This window comes from Phyllostomus hastatus, unplaced genomic scaffold (assembly GCF_019186645.2).
Source record: "Phyllostomus hastatus isolate PE091 unplaced genomic scaffold, TTU_PhHast_1.1 phas_scaffold_182, whole genome shotgun sequence".
NCBI lineage: Eukaryota > Metazoa > Chordata > Mammalia > Chiroptera > Phyllostomidae > Phyllostomus > Phyllostomus hastatus.
The window spans coordinates 26,261,576-26,284,580 of NW_025334013.1; the positions used below are offsets into that span (position 1 = coordinate 26,261,576).

Here is a 23,005-nt window from a genome sequence, read left to right on the forward strand (position 1 = left end):
TTCAAGCCACCCTTGTTTTACTTAGTAAAGGCCCCAAAGCACAAGAGTAGTGATGCTGGCAATTCAGACATGCCAGAGAGAAGTCTGAAAGTGCTTCCTTTAAGTGAAAAAATATGCATGTATAGGGGAAAGCAGCACATACAGGGTGGGCAATGGTAGGTTTATAGTTATACATATGGGAAAAGACACGCAGGTTATGATTACAACAATATGAGAATAAACTATTGGAAGAATAGTTGGTAAAAAAAAAAAGAAGAAGAAGAAATGGTGTTTCATGTACTCACAACTGTAAACCTCCTTTTGACCACCCCTGTATAGGATCTGGTAGTGTCCTGGGTCTCAGGCACCTATTAAGCATCCTGGAATGTATCCCTTGCAGATAAGGGATGAGGAGGAGGGACTACTGTAGCTGATGCCAGAAAGATGCCTTACTGTTCTCTTGCCTTTTAGTTAACCAGTCAATTACACTAGGTAATGATGCTTTAGATTAAATTTTCTCTACCCAGACAACTAGTGTGGTTTCTATCCCCTGATCAGGCCCTTCCTGATACACACACCTTCATGTTCTTTGACCAGACCACAGTGCCCGACATCCGGGTACTCAACATCAATAGCAACCATATTTTTTGGACTTTTGTTCCCATTGCTCTACGTGTATCATCTCATTTTATCATTAAAATAGTCTTATGAGATAGAAACTATTATCCCAAATAAAAGAAAAAATAAATAATGGTATGTAGTGAATGTTGATCTGAACGTGCTGCCCGTTGGGCGAGGACACCTGACTCAACCTGGAAGCTGGGACGTGGGGGACTGGGCCTTCAGACTAAATGTTGGAAAACAGCACAGATGAGCTAACGCATGTGGGTATTAACATACAAGGGAGAACAGGCCTCATGAAGTCTGACTCCAGGGCCAAAGACAAGGGTGGGCCGATAAGGTCAAAAGGCAGAGTTTCCTAAGGAGAGGTGATGTGCTGGTTTAGACAAGCCTGTAGCTTGTCAGCGCAGGAGTGTTTGGATTGTAATGGAACTTAGTCCCAATTCCATTTGTAGTTTTTTGGAATTTTATTGATTCAATAAGTCTATTCGATTGAATCCAAATAGTACTGCTCTCACAAATAAATAACAATTTCAGCACCAGGCTGAGTTGTGTTTTTGTTGTTGTTTTGTTTTTGCTGATTCTGACTAGTTCTCCAAGAAGCAGTTACTTTAGCACCTTCCTCTGGGGCCCTGACCGATTTCTTTCACACACTTTATTAGCAGTGCGGGCTTAGAGTCATGCGGCAGGTAAGCCTATCCCTGTATGCTCAAGACTCAAGGGAAATTTCCTTTACCGTCTCATTTTTACCAGTGAGGGACCTGGGCCACAGAGCAATTCAATAGTCTTCCTTCAGTCACACAGCTGGTAGGTGATAGAGCCAGACTTCGGTAGGTAAGGTAGGTAGGTCTCACTGTCTATAAAGATCCATTTCCTGGCGCCATTCCACCCTATAGATACTGGTACGGGCCAAGCCTTACTGGTCAAGTAGATTGACTTTAGAGTTGGTACATTTAACCACCTTTTTAGTTCTTTTATGGGAAAGAAATCAAAGGGAAGGAGAGAGAGACAGAGACATAAGACAGACAGACAGACTGAAAAAAACAGTGTTGTTAAGATCTAGGTTAAAAATGTCAGATCTCCCCTGGCTGGCGTAGCTCAGTGGATTGAGCACGGGCTGCAAACCAAAGCATTGCAGGTTCCATTCCCAGTCAGAGCACATGCCTGGGTTTCAGGCCGTGGCTCCCAGCAACCGCACATTGATGTTTCTCTCTCTCTCTCTCTTTCTCCCTCCCTTCCCTCTCTAAAAACAAATGGATAGAATCTTAAAAAAATTATTAAAAAAAAATCTCAGATCTCCTTTATACTGCTATGATGAATTAGGCAAGTTACTTAGCTTTTCTAAGGCTCAGTTTCACCACTTGTAACGTGTGAAAATAATACATATCTAAATAGGTATCCGTTCAATCTATTTTAGGTTATGGTTTTAAAAATAGCATGCCAATTTATGATCCAAGACAGCCCCCTAGAGGTAAAAGTAAAATATGGACTTCATAACAAAACTAAACAGAATCCCCCAAAGCCTTTTTTTCTTCCCAAACTGTCCAGCCAAAAACTCCGTAGTTTCTGCAAATCAAATGGCCCAATAACTGGTCTTTAGTGTCTCCAATGTCTTTGAATTTCAAGACCAGGCTTCCTCAAAGGGAACCAGGAGGGCTTGGCACAGTCGGTTATTGCAGGGCCAAATGGCACCAATGAATTGATTCCCAAAAGTGGCAAGTTACCCATCACCACCGCCACCAGCACACGTCCACATACAGCACACAGCTCAAATAGCTTTACAAATAAGTTTCCCACATTTCAGAGAGACAGGTTATCCCTATTATGCAAACTACTTTAAATAACCAAAAAAAAAAAAAAAGGAAAAGCCAATCAACTCATCTTATTAGGGTAGCATAGGTTCACAATCCTTTACCTTAAACATTGTGGGGTTCGGGAGATTAGAAAGATTATGCAGTGTGTGAGTTGTATATAACACCCCTAGTACAATCTGGACCGGCTTCCACAATCCAATATGTTAATGTTTCTGCAGCAAAACATACAAAGCAGGGTAAATAGAAACTAGAAATAGCTTCACATCAGTTTAGATGAGGTTTTGCTGCAAAGGAATATGATTTAAACATACCTACCTTCCCCCCACCAAAAAAAGCCTATTTCTAGTTTTCAGAAATTTTTTAATTTTGGAATTGCAAATAAGGGTTGTGAACCTATTAACTAATGCCAACACAATCTGGGACGCTAGTATGAGGAAAGATTTACCTCAAACTCATGAGAATATTTGCAAAAATCCTAAAGCAAAATATTAGCAAATAGAATCCAGCAGTGTGTAAAAATGATGTCATAACCACTGGAATGAAAGGTGAAGTATCACAGCTGTGGTTATGAGTTCGAGTTGGCAATCTGACCCATGAGATAAAGATGATTTAAGCAGGAGATAAGACAGATACTGTATTTTCACCTCCCTGGGTGGCCCAGCAGCTACCCAAGTCTACAGGGTTTTTGTCACTCACCTACAGGACATGTATCGCTACCACTGGGAGAGCCTAGGTTTGTGGGGGTCACGTTGACTGACAGAAGCTGAGGCTCCTATTTTCCACCAATATTTTATATGATTCTGGTCGTGTAGACCCACAGCCTATGTGTCCCTTGACAACTCCTGTAAACCTACGCACACAACAAAGGAGGCAAATACAATATCCCCCACTTATCCTAATTATGCAGTTTCCAAGGAAACAGTATTGCAGAAGACCAAGGTCAGTGTCAGACAGGCGTGCATCATCCAGGCCTGATAATAATTTTCCCTTGATTCACAGAAGGAAAATTGAATAATAGTTAATCTATCACTGTGACTTGCCAACTACTTGGTAAAGGAGAGAAATCATATGATCCTTTCAAAAATGGAGAAATGTACAGCTAAAGTTGACTCACAATAAAAATGATGGAATTAAGAATAGGAGGGAAATTTAAATTCATGAAAGGATATTTACCTCAAATCTAACCTTTATACTTAAAAGGAAACTTTGGAAGTGTTTCCATTAAGTCAGGAACAAAGTAAGATCTCTCTCTGTAGTCACTACTGTCCTCCATTATTCTAGAGTCCCTGGCCAATGTAGTAAGAAAGAAATAAGAGGTATGAGAATTAGAAAGAAACAACACAGTCTGTATTTGCAGGTTAGATTACTGCCAAAAAATCCAAGAAAATGTAGAGAAAAACTATTTGATCTAATAAGAGAGTTTGGCAGAGCCACTAGGTACAAGGTCAACATACAAAAATCAGTAAATCACTATCTACAGAAATAAGAAACTAGAAGATCCATAATAGGTGAGAAGATACCATTCTAAATGTCAATAAAAACTGTAAGCTATCTAGGAATATATCTTATAGAAGATGTGCTAGACCTTACTGAGAAAAATGCAAAGAATTTTTTTAAATATAAAAAGAATATAAAAGAACAAATAAAGTGGTATAATACGTTTATGTATAGGAATACTCACTATCATAAAGATGTCACTTTTCCCTCAAAATAAGCCTACAAATTCAATTCAACAAAAACTTATCATGATTTTGTGGTAACTAGCTAAGTGGGTTCTAAAATTCATAGGAAAGAGTAAATGTACAAGAATATTCAAGATAATTTTGGAAAAAAAAGAAAAAATCGCAGCTATAAAGATTTATTATTAAACTATAGAAATTAAATAGGGTACAATTATTTCAGAGCAGCTTAAAGGGGTAGAGAGCCCAGATATAGACCAAACATATTGGAGACTTGAAATATGGCAGACAAGGCACAATCTATGGGAGGAGTTTGAGGGTGGAGATTGGACTTTGCTGTAGGAACAATAATAGGCTCTCCATTTGGGCAGTTGTCAGAAAGAACACATTTTAGAACATAAATGTGACCACAAACTCCCAGTCACAACCTTTGGTAGCTTCTTACGTTTTCCAGATCTTCCACATGGCTTACAGGGAAGGCCCTGCATGGGGTGGCTTCTGCCCACCTTACCTGCCAGAGGGCACGTCCCTCACCTCTGTCCTTTCAGTTAGCTCCTTGAGTGAGCAAAAGCTGTCTCCTCTCCCTGAAATCCTTTTCTCTGCTTCCTCCTCTCTCTGCTCCCCTTCCTTCAGGTTCCAGCTTAAATGTGACCTCAGGTAGGCCACAACCCACCACTCTATCTAAAACAGGTGGCCCCATAATTTTCTACTGTATGTGTCAATCTGTGATTTATGTATTAGTTGGTTTATTCCAAGAGTCCACACACTTTTTCCCTAAACAGCCAGGTAGGTGGTAGATATTTTAGACCTTGTGGGCCACAGGTCTCCTGCCCTGGTAGTGTGAAAGCAGCCACAGACAATACTTAAAGGAATAAGCATGACTGTATTCCCATCAGACTTTATTTATGGACATTGAACATTGAATTTCAGTATTTTTACTGTCACGAGCTATACTCATTTCAGTATTTTCCTCAACTATTTAAAAATGAAAAACCAGCCCTAGCTGGCGTAGCTCAGTGGATTGAGTGCAGGTTGTGAACCAAAGCATCGCAGGTTTGATTCCCAGTCAGGGCACATCCCTGGATTGCCGGCTACAGCCCCCAGCAACCACACATTGATGTTTCTCTCTCTCTCTTTCTCCCTCCCTCCCTTCTCTAAAAATAAATAAATAATTTTAAAAATGCCAGTGAAATTGTAAATAGAAAAAAAAATAAAAATGAAAAACCAGTTCTAGCTTTCAGGGTGTCCAAAACCAGGTGGCCAGGGGTGGCCCGCGGACCGTAGTTTATTCGCAGTAGTCTACTATTTGCCACCCCGACGCATTCGGCCCACGATTGTTTCCAGCAGCACTAAGCACCAGCAGTGCAGAACACACAGCTTCTTTCCTCTGTGAGCACCTCCCGGGGTGCCAGATGCTTCCTAGGAGACGCAGGCAGGTTGGTTCCTCTCAAGAGTGGGCGGGGCCTGCGAGCGCCGAGACGCAGGGGCGGGCCCAAGCGGAGGGGCGGGGCCTTGGGAAGGAGGTGGGCGGTGCGCGTGCTTCCGGAAGCACAGCGCGGGAGCAAAATGGCCACCACTAAACGTGTGCTGTACGTGGGTGAGCAGGCACGGGCGCCAAGCTGGGTCTGGGCGAATCCGATCCGAGTGGGGCCGGGTGTGGGACCCGACGCAGAGGGCAGCGAGTTGCTGTCTAGGCGGGATCAGTTGTGGTAATGCTTTGCTTCTGGGTGTTAGCACTACACGTAAAAATCTTTCCGGCTCCCTTCCAAGCCCGCTAAGATCTAACTGGTACCCTTCATATCCTAGGTCTGGAGGACTGGTAGAGTAATACTATGAGCCTCCAGATCCTCGCGCCCATTCATTTTACAAAGAGTCATTTGCAGCGATGGCTCAGCCCTGGTTCCTTCCCCCAAAGGAAGGGGTCCTCAAACTAGCCAGGCAGAAGTGAGAATAACTTCAGTAGCACAGTTTGATGAGCGCTTGGTGGGGACAGACAACGATGACATGCACTGGGGTGTGGGGAGAAATGATCCTTCCATCTGGAGAAGTGAGAGCAAATTTTCGGGATGTGGTGACGGTGGAGCGGATGATCCGGATTTAGCCAGGTAGTCAAAATAGGGGCAAGTGTATTTACTGAAAGAGCCGCAAGGGCAAAGGCCCAAAGGTGTGAAATACTTGTGAGCAAGTGGGTGCATCTTACGGGAACCCAGAGATTTGAGGAAGCAGAGGGGAAAAGGCCGAAGAGGTGGGCAGGACTGCAATTATGAAGAGCCTGCTAAGGAGTTTGCACTTTATCCTGAGGACAGTAGGAAGCCTTTGAAGGAGTTTAATCAGGGAAGTGATGGGGTTGATTCCCAGGATCGTCCTAGTTGGCTGTGTGGGGGAGAGGGAGATCGGTTAAGAAGTTATTGCAGTAATTCTGGAGCTGGATGAGGGTCTGCAAGGAGGGTGAAGAGAGCAGTGTGTTTCGTAAGTTAGGGTGAGAGAGTAGATGAGCCGAGTGTCTATGTGCCCAAAGGACTGGATGAAACGACCCCTCCCCTTAGCTATAGGATGCTAACTGGGCTGCAGGGACTTCTCAAGAGAATAAAGGACAGTGACTCAGAAGGCCCTTGGCTTCTTTGCAGGTGGGCTTGCAGAGGAGGTAGACGACAAAGTTCTTCATGCTGCTTTTATTCCTTTTGGAGACATCACAGATATTCAGATTCCTCTTGATTATGAAACAGGTGAGTCCTTTTACTCTCTTATGGTCAGAATCCTCCTATTGGGAAAAGAACAGTCAAAAAAATTTAAGTCCCATCACAGTGTATTATAAGGTTGGTATGCAGGAAAGTTCTGAAGGGTGCCTCAGTAGGGCAGTATGACCGTGATCTCCATGCAGAGGGAATGTTTTGAGGCTTGTGGTTGTGAACTGGAAGAGCTGTCTTCAGAAAGTCCAATCCATTGGATTTGAGATAAAACAATTTTCAATAGCCCAGTAGGAAGATAGATTTTGAGCTACGAGGGGCTCAAAATAGACCTGACTCATTTCAAACTGTCTACTGGGACCTCACCACACCTCACCATACTATGAGCCTCCAGATCCTCGCGCCCATTCATTTTACAAGGAGTCACTTGCAGCGATGGCTCAGCCCTGGTTCCTTCCCCCAAAGGAAGGGGTCCTCAAACTAGCCAGGCAGAAGTGAGAATAACTTCAGTAGCACAGTTTGATGAGCGCTTGGTGGGGACAGACACCAAGCTTCCTTCTCTGCTATTAAACAGGACAGCAGGAAAGCCTCATTAACGATGGGGCCTTGGCCTCTGTGTACCTGGGTGGGTTTTCCTTTAACAGATATCACTGATATAGATCGGTTTTCTGTTTACCTTTGTTGTCACTTTTAAGATTGGAGTTTTGGGCCCAGCCTTATCATCGACCCTGCATGGTCATTAGCAAGGTCTTTAAATTCTCTGGGCCTGGGATCTTTGGCTGTAAAAACAATAAGATTATACTGGTTCTATAAGGTTAGTCGATTAATTAAATTAACCTTGCTGTGCTTGGCCTTTCTAGGTAGATCAGCATTTTCCTGAGGATAAAGAATGAGTATCCTTATCCAGGTTTTAGGATTCATGCTTTATTTACAATGTTTGCTCAAGATGTGTATTTAGAATGAATAAGTTAAATGACTTAATTTTTCTAGGTGCCTTGCTTGCAACAATTAAGGTTTTAATTTGGCTTTGGTAGAAGAATACTTATTTTAAAGAAAAGTATGGTTTATTATCTAGCTATGTTCACTAAAAGATAGAGTTTAATATAGCTTGAAGTGTCTTTTAAACCCAGAAGAATTAAAGATTGAGATTCCTTCTTCTGAAAGAGGGATTGGATAGAATTTCTAATGTCTGCACAAGGCTTGTGACTGGCTTCCCTTTCCTTGTGGCTGTCTTTTCTTCCCATTGCCCTAAACAGTAATTACTTGTTTTTGTTTTCCTTTTTTTTTTTTTTTAGAAAAGCACCGAGGATTTGCTTTTGTTGAATTTGAGTTGGCAGAGGTGAGAAAGTTCTGTTTAACCTGTGTTTCATCTTTGGCCTGTGTGTTATTACTGATTGCAAAGGGTTCAGTTTCTGGGCCTTATGCTGACGCTTACAGAGGACGAGAAGTGCTGTCCACAGAAAAACTTCCCTCAGCCCTGGCCAGGTGGCTCGGCTGGAGTGTCACCCGTACACCTAAAGGTTGTAGGTTCAATTCCTGGTCAGGACACATACCTAGGTTGTGGATTTGATCCCCAGCTGGGGCACACATACGAGAGGCAACCAATTGATATTTCTGTCTCACATCAATGTTTCTCTCTCTCAAATCAATAAACATATCCTCAGGAGAGGATTAAAAACAAAAAACAACAGCAACAAACTTCCCTCACACAATCAAAGTGTAGACTGGGTAACACTGCATACCGGCCAGGTCCTGGCCCTCCTGCTCTGCAGAGCTCCTGCAGCCCCGCTCCTGCAGCGCTCCTGCCTGGCAGCACTGGTGATCACTTCTTACGCCCTCCACTAGATGGCAAGTTGCTGTACCACCAGCTCTAAAGTCAGCCAGGAAGCACTCTGTCTGACACACATGCAATGTAGGCAGGAACTGTAGAGGTGACTTTTTTCCTGTTTTGATTTTCTGTGAGGTTCTTTATGTATGTTTTAGATACCTAAACACATGCTCAGGAGAAGCTAAACTTGCACTGTCTTTCCTTGGCAGGATGCAGCAGCAGCTATTGACAACATGGTATGGCTGGGAATCTTCGTTCTTATTCAAGTTGATTTGGTGGTACAGAGGGGTCCTTGTTCACATATCAGTTTGCTGAGCCTCCAAAGTTACCAGGTTGCACAGGGAAGTAAAAACTGTCATCGTGTGAAAATGTTCCCTGAGAAGTAATCACTTAAAGATTAACCTTTACTCCAACATCCTTCCCCATTCAACAAAAATATAAACCCTGATCACCCTTATGGGCGGATCTCTCACTGACTACCCCGTGTCTAGGATAATAAATTGCAAGCACTATGCCAACTGATCGCACAGTGAAATCACATATTTTGCAAAAGAGGCGAGGTTTCATGAAGCATCAGACCAGGAAACAATTGAGAATGGAAATTCAGTAAGGATATTGACCGGGTATGCTACGGATGCAAACAACTTCAGTGCGCGGGGAGGCCCTTGGGGAAAACATTGGAGTTCTTGCATGTTTGTGCCCTCTTTAAGAGCCCTGGGTTTTCATATCATGTATGAGGTGCAAAGGTGACTGTTGATAGGGTTTTGTTGAAAAAAAGACGGCAAATTCATGAGCACCTGCTACATATTTGTTCCACAAATTTGTGCATAGTTAAACCTAAATTTGAACTGTAAGAAATTTATTTTCATTACTTTTAGTTTCATCACAGTCAAACCTTTCTTCCTTTACTTTTTACCATGAAATTTTATTCACTGCCCTACATGGGTTTACAGGAAGGGACCTTCCCCAGCACCGATTATCTTTGGGTAGTAGGGTTCTCCTTTATCCCTGGTCTCTGCTACCCGTTCACTGAACATCGTCCTCAGCTCTCAGAGAGGGATCACTTCTCACCCTTTCAAAGCTGATCTTGACTTTCGAAGGTGAACTCGGGTACTTGGAAACTACATTTACCCTTGTAACCCCAAACCTAGAGTATTGGTAGCACAGCCCTTCGCTTGCCTTGAAAGACAGGAGTGTGATGGCTCCGAGGAGGCAGTTCCCTGCAACCCACGGGCCACTTTGTGGTGGGCGCAGAGCTTGCCGTGAGGGTCTCAGGGATTAAGAGAGAACAAATCAGGAACATGTCTCAGATGTATCGGAAGCCAATGGAAAGGCTCTCTGTCTCTTTTAACCTAACAAGAGTTTAAGCAGCTGAATTTGCAATCTTTTCAGAATGAATCTGAGCTCTTTGGACGGACAATTCGTGTCAATTTGGCCAAACCGATGAGGATTAAGGAAGGCTCTTCCAGACCAGGTGAGTGGGATCCACCACAGATTCCCCATCGTGTCCTCCAGTGTGGCCTGAGTTGCGTTTTTAGCCCTGTTCCGTGGAAGTAGGTACCGAGTGCCACACCTGGTGAACAGGAGTAGAGGATGGTTCACACAGACGAAGGGCACGCGCCACTTCTGTGGGGAATAAAAAGAGTCGGAGCTTCTTAGGGTAATTGTTTCCACTATAGAGAAAGCCTGCCTGATCTCTTCCTACCTTTCCCTGTGTTCCTATTCCTGGGGTGTTCCACCAAGGGCTGGAACTGGCAAGACTACAGCTCTCCCTTTGACCTAACTTTTCCACCTAGCCCTGCTGAGATCTGGACTTCCGAGTGACTTTCCCAGGGGGAGCCTCCCATACCCTTGGCAGTTCCCCAGGCAGAATCCTGTGGCTGAGAGGGCCACAGGGTACCTTCCACTAGGCTGACTAAAGCAGCTAGTTAGCATTCGGCTGACAGTGTGAATCTCGTAACACTTGTTTGATTCTTTCCCTGCAGTTTGGTCAGATGATGACTGGTTAAAGAAGTTCTCTGGGAAGACTCTGGAAGAAAATAAAGAGGAAGAGGGGTCAGAGCCTCCCAAAGTGGAAAAGCAGGAGGTGAGATCAAAGGCGCGTGCTCCTAGAGGAGAGGCTGACACTTCCTTGGGAGACTTTGTTTTAAGTTTTACGGAAATTTGGAAACATATACACAGCAGCACAGAGAATGAAGACCGAACCCTTAGTGCTTTGGGGAAGGCGGTTTTGAGTGGACTAAAGAGAGAAGCTTTGAGCGCCTCACGGTTGTGCTGTGGGGAGTGAACTTGTCAGCCTCTTAGCTCAGTTTAGGTGCTGATTAGCGGTTGGTGGCTGAAGAGGAGGAAGCCCACCACGAGGGAGGGTAGTGAGTGCTCCTCCTCACCCCTCCTGATCAGCCCCGCCCCCGCAGCGTTGGACAGCAGGCTCATGGCGTTCGGTTCCTGCCCCAACGAGGGAGAGTCAGGCAGGGTGGAGATGCCATCCCCGCCGTCTCTGCGTGCGTCTCTGCGTGCGTTTGAGGTTCTCCCTCAGAGAACGCCGCTTCCACACTTTCTCCTAGTTCTCAGCAGCCTCTCTGATCGTTGCTTCTCCGGCTTTTCCCTCCCTTCCCCGTGACTATTACTGCTTTCTTGGCTTTCATGGCATGCTTGCTTCTTTTGGCCAAAATGGTAGCAGTCAGTCGGGTCTTTCACAGCCTTCCCTGCAAAATAGAGACTTTCGTGGTCTCTGTTTCTCGTGTTGAGCTTCAGACATTGTGCTGCAAGTCTCACGGGCAGTTGCCTAAAGTGGGTGCTCTCCTTCTCTAATCCCATTCTCCCTGTATTCCCAAGCTTCGTAATTTGCCACCATCCATCCACACGTTGACCCAAGCTAGAAATTCTGGTACAAAACAGAGCCTATAAATGGCCCTCGTAGTCAAAGGAATAACCCTGGGTCACCTAGACCCCCCTTTAAAACAGAGAAAATATAGCATCATATTCTGCAAGTTTTTCTCTTGTCTTCCTTGAATTCCTCCTCCCTGGTTGTTCTGTCGTCCTAAGTTAGCCTCTCGCCGCATTCGGATAATTACAGGAGCTCCCTAACCAGCTTTCTGGCTGGAATCTCGCTGTCCTCCAGTCTTTCACAAAGACTGCTAGAATGATCTTTTGAAAGCACAAGACCAGTCATCTGACTGTCCTTCTGAGCACTTCCCTGTGGCTCCCCGTCACCTGTCCCAGGGGCTGTCCCAGGGGAGAAAGCCCGAGAGGGACTCCCAAGTTCTTGGCCCTGCCCACTGCACCGGTCTCAGCGGCACCTCTCCACACTGCAGTCCCCACCTGACGCTCTTGCAGGAGCCGGCTTTGTGTTTCCCTGTCTCTGCTTTCGTACAGGCTGCTCATGTGCTTATTGCCTTTCCCTTTCCAGGCAGCAGACTGTCTGTGAGGCTAGGGGCCTTGTGCCGTTCATCTTGTAAATAAAAATGTCAGGTGGGGTAGCGTGATGAAGAGCAGGGACTGAGTGGGTGGTGTGAGTAGCGTAGGTTTGAATTCCAGTTTTACCACTTACCACCTCTGTGACCTTGGGCAGGTTACTGAACTTCATTGTGCCTTGGTTTCCCCATCTATAAAGTGGGCATAGTAGTGGTCCTGATCTCAAGGATGGTTATGAGGATTAAATGAGCTAGTATACGTAAAACATTTAGAATAGTATTCTGTACATAGCAAGGGCTATGTGAGTATTTGCTGCTACTACTATGCTACTGCTGTTGTTAGCAGCAAATGATAGGAATAGTATCCTCAGTCCATTTGTTAAACTGAACCACAGACAAGTTACAAACCTCTGGTTTTTCTATTGGAACAAATTTGACAGCTGTGTTAAATGTCTCCTTGCCCTCTGCTTAGCTTTGTCTACTTGGGTATAAAGCAAGGCCCCCTCGACCTCCTCCACTGTCTTCTGAGCACTTGGGCCAACTAGAGGGCCACCCCCCTTGCTTCCATCGTAGCCAGCTTTTGGATCCACAAGGCTAAGCATAGCAGAAGGAGGTGGTATTACAGAAATGGGTCTGTTCCCTGGAATAAGGTGGGTGGGCTGAGCTGGGGCTTGATGGTGCTGAGAGTTGTGCTGGGCCAGCACAGTGCCACTCTGTGACTGCAGGGAGGGTGAAGTGGGCCGATGTGTCTGAGGATGAGTCACGTGATGAGATAACGCGTCTGTGGGGTGGGGCTGGGGGTAGATAGTGCTGAGGTCTCCTGTCACTGGGTGTCCAGCTGGGTGCTGTGACCATGGCCTCTGCCTCCTGCAGCCCTTCCTGCTCACTGCAGTTGAGTTCTGGGTGTGGTTGCAGAAGAATCCTCACTCTCCCACTCAGAGAGTCAGGGAGTTCTCTCTAACTGAGCGATTTCTTCACCCAGGGAGAGCCCGCTGCAAAAAAGGCCCGGTCCAATCCGCAGGTGTACATGGACATCAAGATCGGGAACAAACCAGCCGGCCGCATCCAGATGCTCCTGCGTTCGGATGTCGTTCCCATGACAGCAGGTGAGTAGGGCTCCCGTCAGGGAGGCTGGTGCCCTTGATGTTGTTTCTGACCTAAGTAGATACGATCCTGCAGTCTAGTAGCAGACAAATCAAGAGCAGGCGTTCTTTAAGCCTTGTAAGTGCTGGTTTACTATTTTTGAACAGGTTTTTTTTTTAATATAAGTAAATAGCCCTGGCTTGTGTAGCTCAGTGGGTTGAGCTCAAGCCAGCAAACTGAAGGGTCACTGGATCAATTCCCGGTCAGGGCATATGCCTGGGTTGCGGGCTGGGTCCCCAGTGGCGAGTGTGTGAGAGGCAACCACACATTGGTGTTCTCTCCCTCTCTTTCTCTCTCCCTTCCCTTCTCTCTAAAAAAATAAATAAATAATCTTAAAAAAAATAAAATATAAGTAAATAGACTTCTGGTCAAGGTGGAGGCATAGGTAAACACGCTCTCCTCCTTGCACAACCACATACAAATCACAAGTAAATTACAGAACAACAATCACTCAGAACCATCAGAAATCGAGTTACCAAGTTGAATGGAAGTCTGACAACTATGGAACTAAAGAAACCACATCCATCCAGACTGGTAGGAGATGCGGAGACACGGAACAGGCTGGTCCCACACTCACGTGTGGTGGATAAAAATTCAAGAGGAATATCTCGGGAGCAAGGAGTCCTAGGACCTAACCCATGTCCTCCAGCCCAGGGTTTCAGTGCCAGGAAGATAAGCCCCCATAACCTCTGGCTGCAAAAATCAGTGGGGTTTGAGTCGGTGAAAGGAAGTACTGGATTCCCAAGAAGTGCTTCTTAAAAGGCCCACACATGGACTTACTCAGACTCACTCCTCTGGGCTCCAGCACGTGGGTAGCAGCTTGAAAGGTACCAATGGTGTACAGGAAGGAACTGAAGTGTCTGGCATCAGGGTGAGAGCTGGGGGACAACTTTCTCCCAGACAGAAAGGTAAGTGGGGGCTACATCTGAGACTCCATCAACCTGGCTCACCCAGTTCGCTCACACGGAATCCCTGGGGCTCTGCCCTACCCAATTTACAGCCTGCCCAAGCTTTTAGCAGTGGCTTTTCCATGTGAATGGCTGGCCTCAGCTCAGGCAGGCTTCACGCCATCCCCAATCCTCTCAAACAAGCAACAGCCAGCCTCAGTGAGTACCCAGCCCCTGTACCTCTTGATAAGTGGCCCCAGGCCTGGCACTAGCAGCAGCCAGTCTAGATTCACAGCTTGGCTTTGCCTGAGAATCTCCAAACTCAGTACAAGTAGCAGCCACCTCACATTGCTTGACAGCTCAGGCAGGATGGCCCCAGGCAAAACACAGGTGAGAGTGACCTTGGTCAGTACCACCCGGGAAACCCCAGAGCCTGCGCACCCATTGGACAGCTACTGACCATGTCAGAGCACCACCACCACTCTGCCCTGCAGGCTCAACTGGATTGGCAAGAAATATTCAAAGTCATGAAAAGCAGGGATTTACAGCCAAGATTGCTCTATCAAGCAAAGATATCATTTAGGATCAAAAGCAGATAAGAAGATTCCCAAACAAGAAAAAAAACTAAAGGAGCTCATCATCACCAAACCATTTTTATATGAAATGTTAAAGGGACTTATTTAAGAAAAAGAAGATCAAAACTATGAACAATAAAATGGTAATAAACACATACCTATCAACAATTGAATCTAAAAAACAAACTAAGCAAATGAGAAGAACAAAGACAGAATCATGGATACAGAGAGCATTTTGATGGTTGCCAGATGGGAAGGGGATGTGGGGGAGTGGGTGTAGAGGTGAGGGGATTGAGAAGTACAAATAGGTAGTTACAGAGTAGCCATGGGGGATGTAAAGTACAGTGTAGGAAAGGGAGCAGCCAAAGAGCTTATACGCATGACCCATGGACGTGAACAATGGTGGGGCGATTGCCTGAGCCAGTGGGGGGTGCTGAGTGGAGGGGGACAGAGGGGGGGAAAATAGGGACAACTATAACAGCATTGTCAATAAAATATAATTTAAAAGAAAAAATCTAAGTAAACACGTATTCATAGTTTTAAAAATACTGTACACATATTTCAAAAATATTGAAGGCAATAAATTAAGTCTTTTCCCCCTTTCCACATCTAGTCCTCTCTAGAAATAAGTACTTTAACTTACTGTGTTCTTTTTTCTTATCCATTTTATTTATTTATTTATTTTATTGTTGTTCAAGTACAGTTTTCTGCCTTTTCCCACCACCTCAGCCCTCCCCACCTCCCTCCCCTGTTTCCACCCCCCTTTGTTATTGTCCGTGTGTCCTTTACAGTTGTTCCTGTAAACCCTTCTCCCTTCCCCCATTAAGTTACTGTATTCTTTCCAGTTTGTTAAATATTGAGTTCAATTTATTCTTTTTTTAATCTAAATATTATTATTCAGACATGTAGATTTAAAAGTAAACTTCACCCTGGCTGGTGTAGCTCAGTGGATTGAATGTGGGCTGCGAACCAAAGCATCGCAGGTTCGATTCCCAGCCAGGGCACATGCCTGGGTTGCGGGCCACAGCCCCCAGCAACCGCACATTGATGTTTCTCTCTCTCTCTTTCTCCCTCCCTTCCCTCTCTAAAAATAAATAAATAAATTTTTTTTAAGTCAACTTCAGAAAGCTTGTTTGATAAAACAACAGTCCCCAGGTTTGTCCCCCCCGCCCCGCCCCCCATCATTGTGCCCCTCAAAGGCAGCCAGTTTCAGCTCTTGGCTGATGCTTTTGGTTCTCACTTCTGTATTGGCAGATGACAGGTTATGTTGCTATGTCCTGTTTTTTTCGTGATAGATCTTTTCTGTTGGCTTCCTACTTCAGAAAATGAGGGATTAGCTTTTAAAATCACCTTAACTATGTAAGTGCATATATAAGGAGAGTGCATATATAAGTGCATATTGGTTAGATCACAGGTTATTTTAACTATTTGAATAAGCATCATGCTGTGAGAACTTCTTTTATGCACAGCATTTTGTTGTCCCTGGAATTCATAATCATCTCGTTTTCCGTTTCACCTGGTCTTCTGTGTATTTACTCCTGATTCTCTCCCAGATTCCCCTGCCTATCTGAATCTCTCATCATGTTCAAATGCAGCAGGTACTCTGTCAGTTTCACTGTTGTGGAGTAGCCCCTCCTCGGAGGCTGGCGACGTGCCCCAGGCGGGGCCTGCTGCTCTCCCGGCCCGCTCACAGTCCTTGAGGTGGGATCTGCTGTTTCACCTCCTGTGTTGCCACCTCTGTTGTCTTCTTTTTTATTTATTCCCTCATTTCAGTAGAGAGCGTACTTCTGCGGCTTCTGCAGAAAGTACTTGGGAGGTAAGCTCTCTGAGACTGATGTCTGAAAGTGCCTGCCTTCCCACTTGATTGATAGGGAGGGTGTAGAATTCTGGAAAAGTCTAATGTCATTCAGATGCTTGGTCCTTTGTACAAGACCTCTTTTGTTCCCTATCTAGAACTATGCCATCCTATGTGGTAGCCGATAGCTACATGTGACTTTAAATTAAATTATACTAGCCACTATACTAGCCATTATCTGTGTCTGTGAGTTTGTGTGTTTGCTGTTTTATATCCCACACATGAGTGAGATCATATGGTTCTTGTCCTTTTTCGTCTGACTTATTTTCACTTAGCATGATACTTTCAAGATGTATTCATGTCACAGATGGCAATATTTCATTTTTTATGGCTGAGTAGTATTTCATTGTGTGTATACATACCGCATCTTTATCCAGTCATCCGTCAAAGGACACTTAGGTTGTTTTCACATCTTGGCCATTTAAACAGGCCTTCAACCAGACTTCCTGTTTTTAGAACTACCTTCACCCTCGTGTCTGCGCTTGTGGTGTTTCCGCAACACAGGTCTAGTGGCTTCTCACCTGCACCAGCCAAGAGTCAGCTTTCTTAGGTCTGTTACGACTCATCTGTTCGTTTCCAAGCTTTCAAAAAGGTCTTGTTGCTGTTATCTCTTCTGTCTTTCTCTCTCTTTTATTTCTTTTACCCATTTTTAAGTGTATAATTCAGTGTCATTGATGGCATTCACAGTGCACAACCAACACTAGCACCTATTTTCAAACTTTTTTTGCCATCTCAAACAGAAACTACCCACTAGTCAATGCCTCTTCACTCGCCTCCCCCTCCAGCTCCTGCCTCTGCCTGTTCTAAATATCCCATATAAACAGAGTCATGTAATAGCTGTCCTTCGTGTCTGGCTTGTTTTCCTCAGCGTAACGTGCACGTGTGTCAGCACTTCATTCGTTTTCATGGCCAAACAACACTCCGTCATGTGGACGTACCACAGTTTGTCTAGCCGCTCATGTGCTGATGGACACTCGAACATTCTTCCACTTTCTGGCTGTTGTGAACAATGCTGCTACGAACATTCATAATCCGAGTGTGTGTTTAAGTCCTTGTTTTCAGTTCTTTTGGGTCTGTACCTAAGAGTGGAAATGCTGGGTCATGAGGTAGTTTTACGTTTAACTTTTTGAGGAGCTGCCAGGCTGTCTGCCATGGCAGCTGCACCGTTGGACGTCTCGCCAGCAGCGTGTAAGGGCTCAGCTCCCCGCTCCCTCGCCAGCACTTGTCAGTCTGTGCTGATTGCAGCCGTCCTGGGAGCTGCGGAGTGGTGCTCGCTGCGGTTTTGATCTGCATTTCCTTAGTGAGTGATGTCCAGCACCTTTTCATGTGCTTTATTGGCCATTTGTATATCTTTTTTGGAGAAATGTCTGTTCCCATTTTTTGCCCATTTATTAACTGGGCTGCCCGTCTTTTTGTTGTTGAGTTATAGGAGTTCGTTATATATTCTGGATATCAAACCCTTATCAGATATGATTTGCAAATACTTTCTCCCATTCTGTGGGTTGCCTTTTCACTCTTAACAGTGTTCTTTGATGCATGAAGGTTTTTAATTTTGATGAAGTCTAATTTACGTATTTTTTATTTGATCAGTGCTTTTTGGTGTCATATTTAAGAAACAGTTGCGAAATCCAAAGCCACAAAGCTTTGCCCCTGTGTTGTTTGCTAAGATTTTGTTTGGTTTTTCTCTTACTCAGTGTGGAGCAGAGCTAGACTGCGTGTACCCCCCTCCCTTCTTTACTCAGGGTCTCCTGTAGTCCTCTGTGTCCGCATCACCAAACTTCAGATGGAAATGTGATCAGACACAGTGTTCAGAGTCTGGACAGAGGGAGGCGTTTGCTCATTTCCTGAGCACCTCTTCCTTTCCCCCCAGAGAACTTCCGTTGCCTGTGCACCCACGAGAAGGGCTTTGGCTTCAAGGGGAGCAGCTTCCACCGCATCATCCCCCAGTTCATGTGCCAGGGCGGCGATTTCACGAACCACAATGGCACCGGGGGCAAGTCCATCTATGGGAAGAAGTTTGATGACGAGAACTTTATCCTCAAGCACACGGGACCAGGTGGGACACGATCGATTGGTAGGGGGTGAGGGGTGGGGCTGGGGCAGGATCGGACAGGGCGGCTGTTCGGGATGGAACGGCTGGGCTGTGGTTTGGCCAAGGCATCGGGGTCTAGAGGAGACCTAAGCTAGTGAGCAGAGGAGAAGGGTTCAGCCTGGCCGGAGCAGAGTAAGTTTGCTTCCATGCATATGCTATCCATCCCCCTACCATGTCCACACTGCCTATAGCCCCCAGCTTAGATTCTGTGGTCTGCCATTATCAACTCTTTCTTACTGCCCGAACCCCACTGCCCCCTCCTCTCTGTCAGACTAACCCAGGGAGAGATCTCAGTGGTTGGTCCCCCGGCAGCTAGAGACAGACAGAGGGCTGCACTGAGTGGTCGCCCTTGAAGTTTATGAGTATGGTTCTTCAGGGGCCCTGGGCAGACTCACTAGGTTTCCTTAGTTAACGCTCAGTCCCAAAGACGACAGTTCCTCCCTACCTTCCTTCACTCCTGAGATCTCCGCATCGCCCTCTGCCTCAGCCACTCTGCATCTCTCCTGCCCACTCTGACTTCCCTCCAAGTACAAGGGATGGGCCGTTTCCCCGCGCCATCCCCTCTGCTCTACTTAGGGACCCGACTTCTGCAGTTCTTCCCCTTCCCGCCTTGTACACCCCATTCCCCTGCTCTGCCAGAGCCGCCCATCGACATAAAAATGTGGCATCAGCCAAAAATCATCCTTTGACTTTTGCCTGCCCCTCCTCAGCTCTCACCCATGTCTTTGGTCCCCTTTCTAAGCAAACCTTCTTGACAAAGTTTTGCAGACTCCCTGTTTTCCGTTCTCCTCATACGGCTCTGGCCAGGCTTCTGGTCCCACCTGTCCACTCTGGGGAAAGATGCCTGCAGCCACTCATCACCTCGTCTGATCGCGCCGCCTCCCAGCAGCGTTTACAGTCCTAGCCCCGTGCTCCGTGGCTGGCAGGACTCCCCCCTCTTCTGGTTTGTTCCCCTTTTGTTCACTTGGCTCCTTTCTCTCAGTCTTCGCTGTCTCCTCCTTCAACTGACCCTGAAGAATCAAAGGAGCCCAGTGCCGTGTTTCCCGTTCTCCATGGAAGCCTGGTGTCCATTGTCCCTGTTTTCTAACCGATTGTAGCACCACTCTTTACTCGGCTGGAGCAGAATTTGTAGATGGTACATCCTACCTACCCACATAATTACTTTACAAACCAAGTTTAAGCCACCCACTGAGAAGTCAGTATTGTTCTGTAACTAATGGAACATCCGAGGACAGTGGGCTGCAGGAGGAGAATGTAGGTTTCCACACGCAAACGTTCCAGCACCACCAACTCACCGGTGACAGCAGCTGGGCAGGTGGACCGGCAGCCTGGACACCACGAGCGGTATTGCTGTTGGTGATGTGATTTTGTGGAGTGGGAAACACAGCTGGTTAAGTTCTGAATTAAACAAAGAACAATAGTCTCTTGATTTACATAGTAATTGTAAATAACAACTTTGGGCCTAAATGCATAATAGAATGAGGTTATAGGGGCAGGTAATTGTAAACAGATCTTCCACACTCTTATCTGGCAGGACATTTGAGAGTCTCAGAGGAGGTGAGACAATTTTTCATTAAGTGGGATATTACAGAACACCTGGCATTTCAGGGCCCCCCACGGATGCCAGTAGCACCCCATAACATTTCTGAGGATCAAAAACACTTAAATTTCCGAAGGAACCCTAGGGGTTGGACCAACCCCACTGAGAACCAGCGGCCCAGGCACAGTTCTGGTCTGAGGGCTGGCAGTTGTGTCTCTGCTGCTCCTCCCATAGTCTCCCTGTCCTCCCCTTGCACCTGCCACGGCTTCACATACCCGATAGCTCATGCTCTTCACCCCACTCTTCCTCCCCTCTTGCTGTTTCAGTCAGTGATTCCACCGTCCACCTGGCCGAGGAGTCAGACCCTTGGGACCCACCCTTGAGCCCTCTCCACCACCCGCACGTCAGAGCCCTCTGTCTCCAGTCACCGCCTGGCCTGGCTGCCCTGCACCCTCCTCCCCCGCCAGGGTCCTCCAGCCCACCTCCCGCTCCACTCTCACCCCTCATAGTGTAATGTCGAGGTAGCCAGAGCGGTCCTTCCAGACGGAAACCCAGTCCCATTGTCTGCGGACAGTCCTCCTGGGGCCACATCGCCCATAGGACCTGGTCCAAAAGGGCCGACCCACCCAGGCCTAGCACCTCCCCATGCCCACTGACCCACCGCTCCGTCCTCTGCGTCCCCCCGCAGGCTTGCTGTTCCTCAGACCCACAGCTCACTCCCCTCAGGGCTCAGCCGGTGCTGATTCCTCCCTGGAGCGTTCTTCCCCGGTGTCCGCAGGGCCACCCCTCCCTCCCTTCGGGTGCCACACATGTGTCCCCTTCTCCGAGGGGCCTGCCTTGGTCTCCCTCTCCAGTGGGCTTTCCTACCATCTCACTTGTCTTTTTGAGTCAGCTTCATTTTTTTTTTTTGCCACACCCTTACTACCTGCAACTGTAAGGTTATTTTTCTGCTTGTTTTCTGTCTCCCCCTGAGAATGGCAGCCTCGTGAGCACAGGGTGTGGGATATTTTTCACTCTTGTGTCAGCGTCTGACCCACAGCAAACCCACAGTAAACGTTTGACCATCGGACACAGTGCTCACGGGGCTGGTCTGTTCCGTGTCAGACACCCTGCTCTGCAGCCTCGCTGAGCGGGGACGGGACACGGCCCCACCCCCAGGCAGCACAGGGTGCCGAGGCCCTGCTGTGCAGAGCAGCTTTCTCACCGCCACAGACGGGCTGCAGCTGCTCCTGCTGCCCCTCAGCCCCCAAACCTGGGCCCTTAGACTAAACTCAGACGTGTGTGTCCCCCCCCTTAGAGTCTCCCGTGATGGTGGCACCAGCCCATGTGACACACTCAGAGGCCCCCGTGTGACTGCCCCTGCACTTCCATTCCCTGGGCAGCTGTCTGCCCCTGGCTTCCCTGTCACAGCACGGTTGTCTTTGAGTGACTTGCTCTAGACTGAGCTCCCCCACAGCCAGGACCCTGTCCCCAAGGCTCAACAGGGGTCTGGTCAGAGTGCAGGCAGGCAGTATTTGTTGAGTAAGTGACACAGAAGGACAAACCAGTGTAAAGTGTTAGCAACCCTGCTTCCCGCCCCGCGGACTGTCCGTGGAGTGGAGGACAGGCACCTGCATGGTACCTGCGTCCCAGAGTCGGCTTGGCATGGGGGAGGGGACTGACCTACGCATCCCTCCCCTGGTACCCAGGCCTGCTCTCCATGGCCAACTCCGGCCCCAACACCAACGGCTCCCAGTTCTTCCTGACGTGTGACAAGACGGATTGGCTGGATGGCAAGCACGTGGTATTTGGGGAGATCACGGAAGGCCTGGATGTCCTGCGAAAGATCGAGGTGGGTGACTGACGCCCCGAGGGGCAGCGAGAGCGCGCCCTGCGGCCTGGAGGGAGGGGTGCGGCGGCTCTCGGAGGAGACTGCGGGTGCTCAGGCTGGGAGTGGGGGGTGGGCTGGGTGTCCCCGAGGCCCCCTTTAATCTTCCCCTTCCCTGCATGCTTTCTCGTCTCCTGTTCCGCCCACAAAGGCCCAGGGCAGCAAGGACGGGAAGCCGAAGGAGAAGGTGATCATCTCCGACTGCGGGGAGTACGTGTGAGAGGCGCTTTCCCTGCGCTGCGCCTGCGGGTCCGGGATTCGTTCGCCCCGGGGATCCAGCACATGTTAAGCAGAGGTCCATGACCTGGCCCTTCTCAGGGTCAGCGTGGAGCAGCTCCCCTGCAGGCCGGCCTGGGCTTCCCCTGGCTCTTTCCCAAGCGTAGCGGTGGCCCAGGAGCCGGCACAGGGGCCCCCATCCCCGCAGTTGGTGGCTGGGCGTGGCCTTCATAGGCCTTTGCCGCCAGGGCCTCTCCTCGGCCCACCAGTGTGGTTGCTGGACATTTCTTGTGGTAAAATGAATCATAATTTATTTTGCCAGATATAATAAATCCTCCCCCAAAACTGGTGACTTCAGTCTTTTCTCTCTTGAGTCCTTCAACTGATTGTATGGGGCCCACCCATGTTATGGAAGGTAATCTGCTTTATTTCAACTCTGCTGATTTAAATGTTAATCCCATCTGAACTCTACCTTCACAGCAACATCTGGACTGGTATTTGACCAAAAACGGGATACTATGACCTAGCCAAGTTGACACATAAAATTAATCAACACAGTCCCAAAAATATTTACTACCTGAACCTTCACAGAAAGCGTGCTGACCCCTGAATGAGACACATGGTCCCCCCCGCACCCCTCGTGCTGAGCTCTGGTCCTACCCGCCTGTGTGCGGCCCCTGCTGGGAGCCAAGGCGACCTGGCTTTTCTCCTCTCCCTTCCATGTTCTGTTTGGCTGGGGGGCTTTAAAGGCCCTTCACCTGTGGAAGGCTCTGAGTGGGGTGGGCCTGCTGCCCTCTGGCCCTGTGCTC

The 23,005-nt window shown here is 47.4% G+C and overlaps 1 protein-coding gene across 1 annotated transcript; it reads left to right on the forward strand.

Moving 5' to 3' along the window:
• Positions 1 to 5,615: 5,615 nt before the first annotated feature.
• On the forward strand, positions 5,616 to 22,553 carry PPIE (peptidylprolyl isomerase E). Its single transcript, XM_045859145.1, has 10 exons — positions 5,616 to 5,690; positions 6,721 to 6,819; positions 8,076 to 8,119; positions 8,818 to 8,844; positions 10,001 to 10,082; positions 10,594 to 10,694; positions 13,004 to 13,127; positions 18,352 to 18,537; positions 21,802 to 21,944; positions 22,132 to 22,553. Exons 1-10 carry the CDS (start codon positions 5,660 to 5,662, stop codon positions 22,198 to 22,200), a joined length of 906 nt encoding a protein of 301 aa, XP_045715101.1. The 5' UTR covers positions 5,616 to 5,659; the 3' UTR covers positions 22,201 to 22,553.
• The last annotated feature ends 452 nt before the right edge of the window (positions 22,554 to 23,005 follow it).

Bases quoted from the DNA above. Each gene is read 5' to 3' on its own strand.
- PPIE (XM_045859145.1), top strand. From the start codon at position 5,660: ATGGCCACCACTAAACGTGTGCTGTACGTGG. The intron at 10,083-10,593 runs GTGAGTGGGATC...CTTTCCCTGCAG, and splicing joins GGAAGGCTCTTCCAGACCAG to TTTGGTCAGATGATGACTGG. The intron at 21,945-22,131 runs GTGGGTGACTGA...CCGCCCACAAAG, and splicing joins ATGTCCTGCGAAAGATCGAG to GCCCAGGGCAGCAAGGACGG.